At 42.4% G+C, this 13,209-nt stretch overlaps 1 protein-coding gene across 1 annotated transcript; it reads right to left on the bottom strand.

Moving 5' to 3' along the window:
- Positions 1 to 1,054: 1,054 nt before the first annotated feature.
- LOC118397307 (general transcription and DNA repair factor IIH helicase subunit XPD) lies at positions 1,055 to 8,801 on the bottom strand. Its single transcript, XM_035791936.2, has 23 exons — positions 8,266 to 8,801; positions 7,887 to 7,986; positions 7,716 to 7,793; positions 7,541 to 7,603; positions 7,323 to 7,436; positions 6,462 to 6,578; positions 6,250 to 6,366; positions 5,529 to 5,652; positions 5,340 to 5,436; positions 5,028 to 5,161; positions 4,711 to 4,879; positions 4,356 to 4,474; positions 4,181 to 4,250; positions 3,947 to 4,016; positions 3,371 to 3,472; positions 3,223 to 3,286; positions 2,973 to 3,094; positions 2,658 to 2,750; positions 2,502 to 2,574; positions 2,292 to 2,362; positions 1,955 to 2,098; positions 1,452 to 1,595; positions 1,055 to 1,275 (listed from the first exon to the last, which is right to left on the bottom strand). The coding sequence occupies exons 1-23, from the start codon at positions 8,268 to 8,270 to the stop codon at positions 1,183 to 1,185; spliced, it is 2,283 nt and encodes a 760-aa protein (XP_035647829.1). The 5' UTR covers positions 8,271 to 8,801; the 3' UTR covers positions 1,055 to 1,182.
- Positions 8,802 to 13,209: the final 4,408 nt, after the last annotated feature.

The following is a 13,209-nucleotide window of genomic DNA, read 5'->3' as shown; positions in this document are numbered from 1 at the left end:
TTGCATCTAATTCTTGTATAAAATGAGCAAAGATTCAAGTATTTGTGAAATGTGATGTTAAACCTTTAATGTGAGAGAATTGTATTAAATAAATCATTGGCCCGCCCACATGAGCACAGACATAATCAGGCATCATAGAACCGCCTTTCCTATTGTTACGAATAAAAAAACCTCCTGAGGAAATCCTCTTTAGAACGCACATACCTCGGTGTAAACAGGTTTGAGTGCCAAGACTGAGCAAACCCACAGCGTGAGTTGTGATTGCGAATAGTTATTGAAGTCGTAACCATACCACATGGAGAATTGGCTACACGGCTGGAAATGGTTAAACTCAGACTATAGATCCATACAGAATAAGAGCAAATCTTAGATTCTAATTACTAGTCTCCAGCTAGAAATTATGGAAACCTGGGATGCGAATGCCGACAAACGCCGAAACATCTATGAGAACATTTCTGAATGGTACTCTGAAGTATGCGTTCTAACCACGAAAGACTGATCTTCGGGGAACAGAGAGAGACTCGGATGAACTCTCCAGCAGACGGACCAGATTCCAACAAAAGTTCAACACATGGGCGTAAATATATATTGATTGCAATTATTCCCAAATGAGTGAGCGTTCATGTGCAAAGGATTAGCATTTAATTTCACATAATTAACTGTAGTGATTCCTTTTGTCTTTCCTATCATTTGTTAGTAACATATGTTTATGCATTTCATTGATAATTTACTTTATTTACTAAATAAAGTCAATTGGTGTATGGATGATTCACAGGAAAAAGTTGGGTTCGTGCAGATAACCAACAATTTACAACATTTGGAATGAGACTGACTAATTGATCAGATTAAAATATCTGAAGAGTTACATTTGGAAAATTATAACTTTAATCTGAAGATTTGTGGTGTCCTGACTTCCTAGTTAATTACATTTACATGATTAGTTTAATCACGTAATAATAATTACAGAGAACTGATTTGATAAAATAACAGTCTTCACTTTTAAATGATGAGAAAGACATGTCAATGTGTTTAAAAAAACATGCCAACTGCATGGTAGAAACTGTAAACATTTATTTTTCGGCCTACCGGCTTATGCAAATATACATTTAAAAAATAAACTATGTACAGTAGGACATTATTGGAACAGTGACTGTGGGTTTGACTGGGTGATGACACTTCCTCTTAGGCCTGGTGAGCGATCTGGGCGATCTTTTGCAGCATGTCCTCTGACTGCAGCTGCTCCAGTGTCAGCAGAGACAGGCCCAACTGGTCCTCCTGAGGGGAATGGATAGGTTAAGGGGAGACCTGGGACAGGTTCAGTTGGCAAAAACATTGAATGTTGCAGTTAGAGATGTCATGAATAGAGCTGATGTGATTTCTTATTCTACAAGTCAGACAGGCGTCTACATAAAAATAAATCCACAGCCCTGCTAAACATGTCCCTGCTGTACCTGTCTGAAGGGCTGGGCCATCTGGCGTAGGAAGTGTTTGGACAGCTGTACCGTCTCGTCGATGGTCAGGTTGAGGCTGCCGTCAGTAAGGTGCTCCTGAATCCACCGGGGCAGCTTCCCTCGCTTGTCAGCCCGGGCATAGCGCTGCAACGCAAGTGAGAAACGATTGTTCCAATTCTCTTCAATAGCCTTTTATTGTACCCATTTATTTTGTTACCATTGATGTGAAGGCACTAGCTAGGTAACAGCATTATGGAACAACCTGCTGTGACCTCAGTGCATTATGGCTTTCAAATTCAAGAAAGCCACAAAATTTAGAATTTTTATTAGGATCCCATTAGCTGACGCCACAACTTCAACTAATCTTCCTGGGGTCCAACAAAGAACTAAATTACAAACCATTTATTTTTTAAACAAAATGATCATGGTAGAGTCTATCAATGATCAGAGTGGTAAGAAATGTTTCTTTAAAACTAGACACACCAAGTTCCGAAGGTCCTCACCTTGTCTGCGAAGATCATCAAGCCGTAGTCAGTTTTGCCCCTGATGGCGCGGCCCACACACTGCGCTGCGTGCCGCATGGCGTCAAACGTCAGGAAGTCATTCTCTCTAATCTGGAACTGGTCCCGCAGGTACTCCAGACGGGCCTGGTAGAGATGGACAGAAGAGAAGGATAACTATTTTGGAAAAACAGACCATTAGAATTAAAGGAAGTGAAAGAATTACAGGACAGAGGGGTGAGGAGGACATACGCTGAACAGAAGAGAGGAACAGACCAAAACAGTGAATAAAGCAGAAGAACAAGGGAAAGATGATGAACAGCAGAGGAGTTAGACTGACCTTCAGGATCCGGCTCTGTGTGTAAACGTAAGGCACTCCGAACATGATCACCGCACGGCCAAAATGGTGGACTGAGGGAGATAGGTCATGTGTAGTTATTTGAAGAGATAAGTGATATGAAACTATGGTGTAACTTTGGCGGCCATTTGTTTAGCAAATGAGCCTAATGGAGGCTCTACTACTATGTTACAGGAACTAAACAACACTCACCAAAGTCGATACCCTCGGACACCTTCCCCCTGGCCACAGACAGCAGGATGGCTCCTCTGCCGTTCTCACAGGCCTGGGGCACAACAGATAAGGGGTCAGAGGTCACAGACAATGACAGAAGACAACCTAAGACAGTCAAAGAAAGGGTATCCTGACCTCCTGGTATTTCTCCAGAGCCATGCTGGTCTCTGCTGCGTCTGGGGTCTCGATGAAGATCAGCTTGTTCCTCTGGACATTCTCCAAGATGCCCTACAGACAGAGACACAAAGGGGCAGGACAATAGGACAAAGCTTACTCAACATCCAGATTACTACCTTGCAAAAAATTGAATTTCTGGCCACAATTCTATTTGCTGCCAATAAAATGCTAACATAGATATGTCTATTGCTATAACAGTACAGACGGATCAACAAGATATTCACTTTTAACAACACTTATCCTCCCTTCCATTTGTGGACCGTGTACACACACCTGCTCATACCACGACGCCACAATGTTCTCCATGTAGGTGTAGCTGGTAAAGAAGGCCACGATGCCATCTGGCACAATCGCAGACATCTCCAACAGCAGGTTGCCATAGTTACGGATGACAGCTGAAAAATTGAACCCAGACCAGGTTTATTTCAGTGATTTGTTTTCACATCTAAGGAAAGGAGAGTCTAAACTTACAAAGAGGCAAGGGAAGCTTACAATATTTAGATACAATGTAACAATCACTAACCAAAATCTTCACGAGTCTCAAACTTGGAGGTCATGGCCACCTGGTCGTTCCCCCTCCCCACCACCTGAAAGAGGAAGAGCTCAGTGTCACCTCCTTCCATCCTTTCTGAAGCTCAACATGCATGTAGACTGTTTCTGAGGTTACTTACAAGAGGGCAGAGGCAGGTGCGTGCCAGCGTCATGGTGAAGGATGCCACGGTAACAGGCCGGAAGTCCAGGATTCGGGGGTAAATGTCCAACGGTGAAAGGGTCTGTGGGTAGAAACATGATCAGAAGTAGACAACCACAGGGTAGGACAGTCGAGCCAACACACAGCCAAGGAATCTAGTGAGAGGATCAATGGAGAGAAGTGATGATTATACGACTGAACTGACTGCTGAGGCGAAATAATAAAAGGCTAAATAATATACTGAAAATAATATAAACTGTCAAACTTCACATTTCTGTTTGCGTCGCATGCAAATTCATTGATAAACTAAAAAAAAAAAACATTAAAAAGCCGCAGATTTATTGTTGATAAAGTACTGAGAAACACAAAGAAAAGCCATTTGTCCCTCATTAACACATGTACTAAGTTTACAAATGGCACTCTAGCCCAACTGCCTTGGAATGTGAGTGGCCCCATCTTGGACAGATGAGACCATCAGCAGGTGTCTTATAATCACAGATTAGTGGCTAGGTCACAGTTAATCTAGGAACAGAGGAAGGGGAGAGAGAGAGATTACCCCTGACGTAATGATGACAGACTGGAAGCGCTCGAACACAGGCTTGATGGCAATGGAAGGGTCCATACAGCTGAAGGGAGAGGAGAGAAGAGCAGGGTTAAAAGTAGATCCCATCCACTTGCATCCTGATGGATTATTTCACCCTTGGCTCTTGCAGTGGCACAACATCTCATCCATCAATATCACACCGTTCTGCTGGCAAAACAGAACATACTCAACACAAATGAACCCCACCTGAAGTGCAGCACGGGGTTAGCAATGGTGGGGGTTCTGTCTTCAAAGGGTTCAATGATGATGGTGAAGCCTGATTGTGGAAGATAGCAAGGGAAGAACAAAGAAAATAAATAACCACAGAGCTGTAGCCATGTAGAGGTAACATAGACCCAGTCAGCCTAGGGAGGTTCAGTACCTTTGCTGTAAGTGCTGACCAGAGTGGCAAAGTTGGAGATGAGGGTGATGGCTGAGAAGTCTGCGATGTCCGCTATCTCTAAAGTCCTCAGCAACGAACGCAACCTCTCGGCACAGAATCTAGAGAAACAAATAGATACGTCATATAATCAGTGAGTAGGAGTTACTAGAAACTTCTTTCAATGTACCAAAGAGACATAATCCACGATGGAGTCAGTTAGGTCTAGGAGCATTTGGTTGACATTGCCCGGTGCCCTGGTGGACAGAGTTTGCACATTAGGACCTAAAGTGGAAAACTCCACCAACCGAGGGCACCAGGCTATACAAAACTAACACAAAAGTACTGTAGAAGTTACCTGAGGGGCTTGCGGTCAATGCAGACCTTCTCAAAGATGTCTTTGAGGAACTGTGGAGCGCTCTCCTGCACCACATGGTGAATCCTCAGCCTAGCCTTCAGGTACTCCAGGAAACGCTTCATGAAGCCCACAAAGTGCTCTGCAGTGCGAATGCTGCCAGGTACAGCCTCTGGAGGGTGGAAAGAAAGACAGACAGTGCGGGGGAGGGAGGACAGGGTATAGAAACGGAAAGATTGATACATGAAAACCTGTTTGAGCATAAATCGATACAAATATTCAATAACTGGTTGTTTTCGACTGGACTCCAGGGGGCTAACCTTGGAGGATCTCATCTGGCAACACGGGATTAGACATGTAGATGTCGGTCTCCCTAGCAACGTTGGCCTCTTTCAGGCCCTCCACCAATCGTCTGTATTCCTCTTTCAGTTTGGCTGCATCTGTCTCCTTTATCCTACAACAGAGGACAAGCGGTTGAGATGACATCAAAACCCTCTACACTTTTGGGGCAAGAACAACAAACTGGTTGAGTAGGTCTCATTATAGACACCATGTACATTCTCCTTTGTACACAGAACATGACAGTGGTTCTAGTGCTGCTCTCCACTAGATCCACTAGTGTATGACCTTACTTGAGAATGGTGTTCTGTAGGGTCTCCACGTTGGCCTGACTGCGGTCCAGAGTCCTCCTGGTGATGTTGACGCTCATTGAGTCGATGCACACATTGTCTGAGGAAGAGGAGGATGGAACGTCAGCTTGCGGAGGCTTGAAACAGTGGGTTGCTTAAACAAATGGGAACGAAACCGCTGGATGTCCTTACCGATGTTATGTGCTTCGTCAAAAACAACCACTGATTTCTTGGAGAGCTCCTTTGAGACAAGGTCTGCAATCTTTGGGTCCAGGAGGTAGTGGTAACTGTAAACTATGATGTTGGCATGGAGGATCTGTATGTGTTAAGGAAAGAAGCAAAAAGGAAAAACACAGCCACTAATCCATCTCCTTCATAAAGTAATGCCACAGAGTTTCTAAACCCAGAGGTGCAACGTCACAAGACGTCCGGGAACACTTGTGAAACAGACCAAGCAGAGCAGGCCAGGGTTTGAGAAGACATTGTGAGAAGAAGTGAAACATCCATGGTTGTTCATTTTCTCAAAATCTAAAGGCACAACCTAGATTCGAGCCAATGTCTTAAGTAGTTGAACATGTTAATACTGCAACCTTGTGAAAGTGACAAACAGACTAGTTTTAATTTGTAAAAAACAGCTTTATCGCCGAAAGGGCCTATGATTTGACCGCCTGCACATGCTCAGTTCGGCGTGAGACGATCGTTAAGACCTGATTACGTGTTTCTATGCTTGAGCTTAGCTAGCCAACGTCAACTTGACATCGCCTACAAGTGTGATCAGCAATTTCGATTAGAGAAGTAGTTTCTGCCCATCTTCATCCTGTACCGTCTTTAGTAATGCTGTCAAATATAACATGCTACAAAAAGCACTGGTAAAAGAAAAACATCAGATGCTATGACAATGGGCTATTCTTACCGAATAGCGTGCTAGGTAGTAGGGGCACCAGCCTTTCCTCCGCCCAAACTCCTTCAGATCATCCAGATTGTAGACTCCAGCGGGGAGAGGCACCTGCTTTCCCATAGCATCAAACTCCTGGAGCAGAGAGACAGAGTCAATCAGGCAGACAGACAGACAGAGGCGTGGAACTCTCCAGATCACTCCCTTTGTCACAATCCCAAGCCCCTCACCTCATAGAAACGGCAGGAAGGCAGGCTTGGGTTGCTGTGCCGTTGGGCACGGATGTATGACGCCGTCAGGCTGTGACATTTCCCATCCACCTCCTTCCCAAAGCGTAAGGAGCTCACCTGAACACAAAGAATCATGCAATTTGGACCATGACATGGACACACACACAATTTAACTACATGCAAAGAAATGCTCTATATTGAACACACACAAATGTGTTTGAAGAGCGTTACAGAACCACTGTTTGTGGGTGTCATCGTGAAGATATGTGTACTGACCGCTAGGGCCGGGCAATAAAGTTGTCTATCGCGACCCTTTACAGACATAGAACACAGTACAGCAGTAACATGTCGATAGATCACTTTTCGGACAATTGAAAAAGTGTCACATTAGAAGCGTTGGTACCTTTTCAGACAGTAGAATTCTGCCTGTATATCATGTTCTATTATTTCCATGACAACAATAAACATTGCTGATTGATGTGCTGCTGTGTTGCTTACGCTGTTTTTTTTTATGGTAGGGTAGCTAGATGTGCTTTCTTTCTACTGAATGTCTTGGTAAGTTGTGGTATTTAACTAACTTTAAAGTACCTTTTTTTTTAGGAAATAGTGGTCTGCGCGCAGGCAGGCTAGAATTGACTGTTCTGCTCACCCACTGATGGACGTTAGTCTCGCTTCAGAAGCAACATTACTTTACAGACAAGTAAAATGCTGTTCATGTCTCCAGAGAAGGGTTGGCATTTAAAAAAGTCAGTGTAGCCTACCCTAACAGACAAACAATCATGCTGTAGTGCTTTCAAGGGGCCACATACCATTATATCTGAAAAGGGTAATCGATACAGGCAGCCTACTGTAATTTTGTACCTCGGGGTGAACACACAGGTTTTTCCGAGAGGAGAGCGCCAGAGCCAGGAGGTTGTTCTTCTCTCCCGTCTCCTTAGAATAGTACTCCATTAACTTCCTCAACTCCTCCACCACCTGACAGACAAGGGAGCAACATAGCATCAGAGAAGGGGATGAGAAACATATGTTCTTCAAGGACAGGGGAGCACAAAGAAAGGTGTGAGAGATTAAGAGATCACCTTCTCTATCTCAGGAACAGTTCGGGAACAGTAGATCAGCTTTGTGACTTCAAGGGGATACTCCTGTCAAAGAGAGGAGAGATCACTGTATAAGTGAATTGTCAAAGAGGACCAGATGGTGACAAAGGTTCTTCCAATAGAGTCCTGATGGAGGAATGGACATATCTTGACTCACCCGCTGATATGCAACAATCAATGACAGAAGAGAGATGGTTTTCCCAGTTCCCGATGGCATCTCCAGAACTCCATGTCCCTTTCGATAAACAATGTGTTACCATCATGCATAGGGCCATAGCATTAGGATTTATCTACAACAAGTGGCATGTTGCTGGGTCTCTCTATTTACCTTGGCATCCAGGGTCCTCTTGAGTTCCAGCATGTAGGAATATTGCTCTGGGTAAATGTAGTCATATGGGAAATAGACTAACAACCCTTCGATGTTGAGCCTAGAATAAAAAGGTAGTAGTCATAGTAAGGGCATTTCGCCAGGTAACATTCAGCATATAGCATTAGCTATATAAAAAAACATAACTAGCTGGCTAGCTAACTCCCCTATTCATCTGTGGCTAAGGTCGTTCCAACAGACATCGCACGGTGTAATGTTTGTAGTTTAACCAGCTAGCTAGCTTACGATAGCCAACTGCTAGCTATGTTAGCAAAGAGTTTACTAGCCACATAGTGCTAACTTTGCCCTGTCTGAGAATCTCTCTGCCACGAGCACTTACTTCATTTCAGTGGATTTATTGCAGCGGCGAGCTAGCTGCTTATGTGTCAGTCACTTTTTTTTTACAATAAATAGATGCCTAGCTAATTTATTGGCAAAACAAACCCCTTCAACTAGCTAGCTAGCTGTTTTCCACACTGGATTTCTTCAGACATCCTCAGTCTACACAAAGCCCTATCTTTTGCTTCTCTGATTGGCTGCAGAATTGTGAGCTAATCCTATGGTCTTCTCTGATTGGGTTTTGTATGCATCCCTCAATGGAAGTACGTCCCATTCCTGTAATCAGAACGAACTAGTCAAATATCGAGTTAAATGTTGAGCTGAATCGCATTTGTGGAAACCAATTCTGTTCTCAGAGCAGACCTGGTTATAGCTAGATATTTCGCGTCGGGGAAAAGTTAACCCTTTTCCTAACCTTAACTTAAATTGTCCTAAATGTCCAAGTTAATTCTCCTAAACTGTTGCGTAAATTCTCCTAACCAGCTACGACACTTCTGCTAGTCAAAACCTGCAGACTTGTCTGAGAGCAGTTTGAGTATCCACTAAAGCGATACAGCCAGCCAGGGAGGTTCAAAAAACTATTGTGCAGTCTTTTATTCAACTTCATAAAATGAAAGAAAACTGAAATACTGCAGACTAAAGAAAGAATAAAGATTTACCCGAAAAGAACATTCTATTTATATTCAACATGAGCAGAAGGTATTGTCATAAGAGTAGTAAAGGTACTGCCTATATTGTTCATTTGACAAGATGTATGGTAGGGGAGAGTGGGGTAAGTTGAGCCATTTTTACATTCAGCATTAATCCATCAAGGGAAATATGGTATTCTTTCTAACAAAGATATATGGAAATAATGAGAATTAATGTAAACATTACAGTTTGAAAACATACTGTAGCTTGTCCAAAAAGATTGGTCTCTTGGCACAACTTACCCCAGGAATGGGGTAAGTTTAGCCTCTGGACAGGGTAAGTTAAAGGTAGATTCAGCGATATAACGTAGATGCAGAAAAGAAACAGCATAATGAGTCAATTTCAGCAACAACTAAGAGCGTTGAAGCGCAAGGCTTAACTACTTTTCTTAAATATTTGGTCAAATTCATAATTTTGTGTATGGTTTCCTAGAAACAAGGGTGGCTCAACTTATCCCACTCTCCCCTAATAGGTTGTGTGGTGGGATGACCGCAATATTAGAAAAGATAAGCCAGAAGTTGCAGTTTCCTCAGGTTTAGGGCTGTCCCGACTAAATCAAATCTTGGTAGACCGAAAGTCATCTGTTCTTTAGACCAATCGATTGCTCGTGTATTTTTCCTTATATAGACCCACCCTGTGTGTTTTAATAAAATCAACAATATATGTTGAGCTTGTCTGATGCTTTAAGCTTATGGTTTGATGCCTCCAGAGGGCGCCAGAGATCTAGATAGCAAGAAGAAAAAAAACTTAACCTTGCCCAACTAGTCTCCTCCCGCTCTTGGGATATTTTCTACCTGCAGACTGAAATAATTGTATTTGTTGGCTATATTTACATAGTTGACAATAGAAGTTACTTTTTAGGTTTATATCATTTTCATTTAGATTTGGATAAAATTTTGATTAATCACATGACCATGATTTTGAGATATGAAGACGTTATTATAAATTAGATGGAACTGTTTAATGAAAATGTGGATATGAAAACCACAATTGGCACATAGATCGTTAGACATTGTAAGTTAAATTGGCATTCCATGTGAGAAAGGTTTGCTATTCCTCGTGTAGCCTATCACCAGCAACTTCAGGAGAGTAGTGGCAGAATCTACCAACGCCAGCAGGGCAGGAGCTCACCAGAGCTAAGTACCGGCATCTTGAATGTTCTACTGCTTGAGCTCCTGTTCCTCTTAGAATATTAGCTCAAAAGTATTGTGGAGCTCTTGCACCTAAATATAAACAAAACCAGCAACCAAAATGAGTACCGGAACATGTTTCAGTCCAAGCCAAGCACTGACAAGAAACCTATTTTATAACGTTTCCACTGGATCAGAGCATGACAATTTTCCCTTTCACACTGAGTGGTTATTGAAAGGGAAAGAACTGGAAAGATTTTTCTAATACATTGAGGAATTTTTGTCATTTGCAATGAATGTAAAAACAGACTTTGTTTGCTTACTGTTTGAGGTGAAGAAAACGATACTTGAGAATATCCACAGGTCATTCATTAGTGGTGGTGAATTAAGCCAATCAGAAATACTATCAGAGCTCCAAATCGACACATTTATGCCTACATTTACATGCAGGCCAGGTAGCCTATAGGCCTACTTCTATGTTCACGTCCTTACTCAACATTGACATGAGCGCTCAAAACAAAAGACACTGACTAAATTGACAGAACTCTTAAATGTAATTAAATAAACCAAAACTTGTTTCTCACAAGTGCAGCACTCTGCAAACAATGTGCCCACCTCGACAATGAGATCAGGAAGACTGGAATAATAATATTGGATGCAATTAAGAAATGACCATGACCAAAGTAACAAAAATTGTAGATTAGAAATTACAGGAATTAACGGTACATGTACTACTGGTTATATATGTAATGGGGAATTCATATATACTAACAATCAAACGCAAACAATTCACACAATGAAGTTATGAAACAATACATGTCCACAAATTGGCAGGAGAGAGCGCATTCTGGAGAGAGAAGTGCATTGTGCATCTGGGCTAATGTCAATACGACTTCTGCATTGGCCATGAAGCATTTACGGTGATATGACCACAGCAGAAGTCAGGGCATTCATAATTCTCGTACTTCACGGAGAAATGCGGAGCTTTTGTCAAGGAAGTGAGTTTGTGTTTATACAGGATGTACCGCCCCCACCTACTGTCAACCAATCATGTCAATGCGGAGCTATACAGAGCCCTCAGCCTTGATACACTATTTGGCAGGCACATGGCGATGCAGCACAGACCTCGATTTGGCATCTGCATGACTCTGGAGGCTCTGCATATGCGTCACACTCTCCATATGGAGCCCCCAACCAAATTTGCGATTCAAGCATGAATTGGCTTTTAGTCCAGGCCTCCGCAATGTATTAGTTCACTGAGATGGACACACACACACACACACATATATAGTTATATTTATTTTTACTATAGAAAATAGTACAAATAAAGAACACCCTGGAATGAGTAGGCGTGTCCAAACTTTTACCTGGTACTGTGTATATATAATATGTACTGTGTAAGGGCTATTTATATATATATATTATACAGTACCAGGTAAAAGTTTGGACACACCTACTCATTCCAGGGTTTTCTTTATTTTTACTATTTTCTACATTGTATAATAATAGTGAAGACATCAAAACTATGAAATAACACATATGGAATCATGTAATAACCCAAAAATTGTTAAGCACATTTTTATTTATTTAACCAGACTAGTCAGTTAAGAACAAATTCTTATTTACAATGACAGCCAATCCCAGCTATACACGGATGACACTGGGCCAATTGTGCACCGCCCTATGGGACTCCCAATCATGTGATGCAGCCTGGATTCAAACCAGGGACTGCTAGACCGCTGCATCACTCGGGAGCCCCAGATAAAAATATGTTTTATATTTGAGATTCTTCAAAGTAGCCACCCTTTGCCTAGACGACAGCTTTGCACGCTCTTGACATTCTCTCAACCAGCTTCATGAGGTAATCACTTGGAATGCATTTAAATTAACAGGTGTGTCTTCTTAAAAGTTAATTTGTGGAATTTATTTCCTTCTTAATGCATTGAGCCAAACAAGGTAGGGGTGGTATACAGAAGATAGCCCTATTTGGTACAAGACCAAGTCCATATTATGGAAAGAACAGCTCAAATAAGAGAAAGAGAAACGAAGAGAAACGACAGTCCATCATTACTTTAAGACATGAAGGTCAGTCAATAAAGAACATTTCTAGAACTTTGAAAGTTTCTTTAAATGCCGTCACAAAAACCATCAAGCGCTATGATGAAACTGGCTCTTATGAGGACCGCCACTGGAAAGGAAGACCCAGAGTTACCTCTGCTGCAGAGGATAAGTTCATTGGAGTTACCATCCTCAGAAAATGCAGCCCAAATTCACAGAGTTCAAGTAACAGACACATCTCAACATCAGCTGTTCAGAGAAGACTGCATGAATCAGACCTTCATGGTAAAATTGCTGCAAAGAAACCACTACTAAAGGACACCAATAAGAAGAAGAGGCGTGCTTGGGCCAAGAAACACGAGCAATGGACGTTAGAAAAGTGGAAATCTGTCCTTTGGTCTGATGAGCCCAAATTTGAGATTTTTGGTTCCAACCGCCGTGTCTTTGTGAGACACAGAGTAGGTGAACGGATGATCTCCACATGTGTTGTTCCCACCGTGAAGCATGGAGGAGGAGTGTGATGGTGTGGCGGTGCTTTACTGGTGACACTGTCAGTGATTTATTTAGAATTCAAGGCCAACTTGACCAGCATGACTACCACAGCATTCTGCAGCGATACGCCATCCCACCTGGTTTGCACTTAGTGGGATTATCATTTGTTTTTCCACAGGACAATGACCCAACACACCTCCAGGCTGTGTAAGGGCTATTTGACCAAGGAGAGTGATGGAGTGCTGCATCAGAAGAACTGGCCTCCACGATCACCCAACCTCAACCCAATTGAGATGGTTTGGGATGAGTGGACCGCAGAGTAAAGGGAAAGCAACCAACAAGTGCTCAGCATATGTGGGAACTCCTTCAAGACTGTTGGAAAAGCATTCCACGTTAAGAGAATGTGTAACGGCGTTCTTCGTTTGTAGAAAGAGAGTCGGACCGAAATGCAGCGTAGTGGTTACTCATGTCTTTAATGAAAAAAGATTGTGATACATGAAATAACTTATACATATACAAAATCAACAAACGGAACGTGAAACCTATTACAGCCTATCTGGTGAAACTACACAGAG

The sequence above is a fragment of the Oncorhynchus keta genome, chromosome 18, assembly GCF_023373465.1.
Source record: "Oncorhynchus keta strain PuntledgeMale-10-30-2019 chromosome 18, Oket_V2, whole genome shotgun sequence".
Lineage (NCBI taxonomy): Eukaryota > Metazoa > Chordata > Actinopteri > Salmoniformes > Salmonidae > Oncorhynchus > Oncorhynchus keta.
The sequence above is the reverse complement of the archived record's forward strand: the minus strand, read 5'-3'. Positions and strand labels throughout refer to the sequence as shown.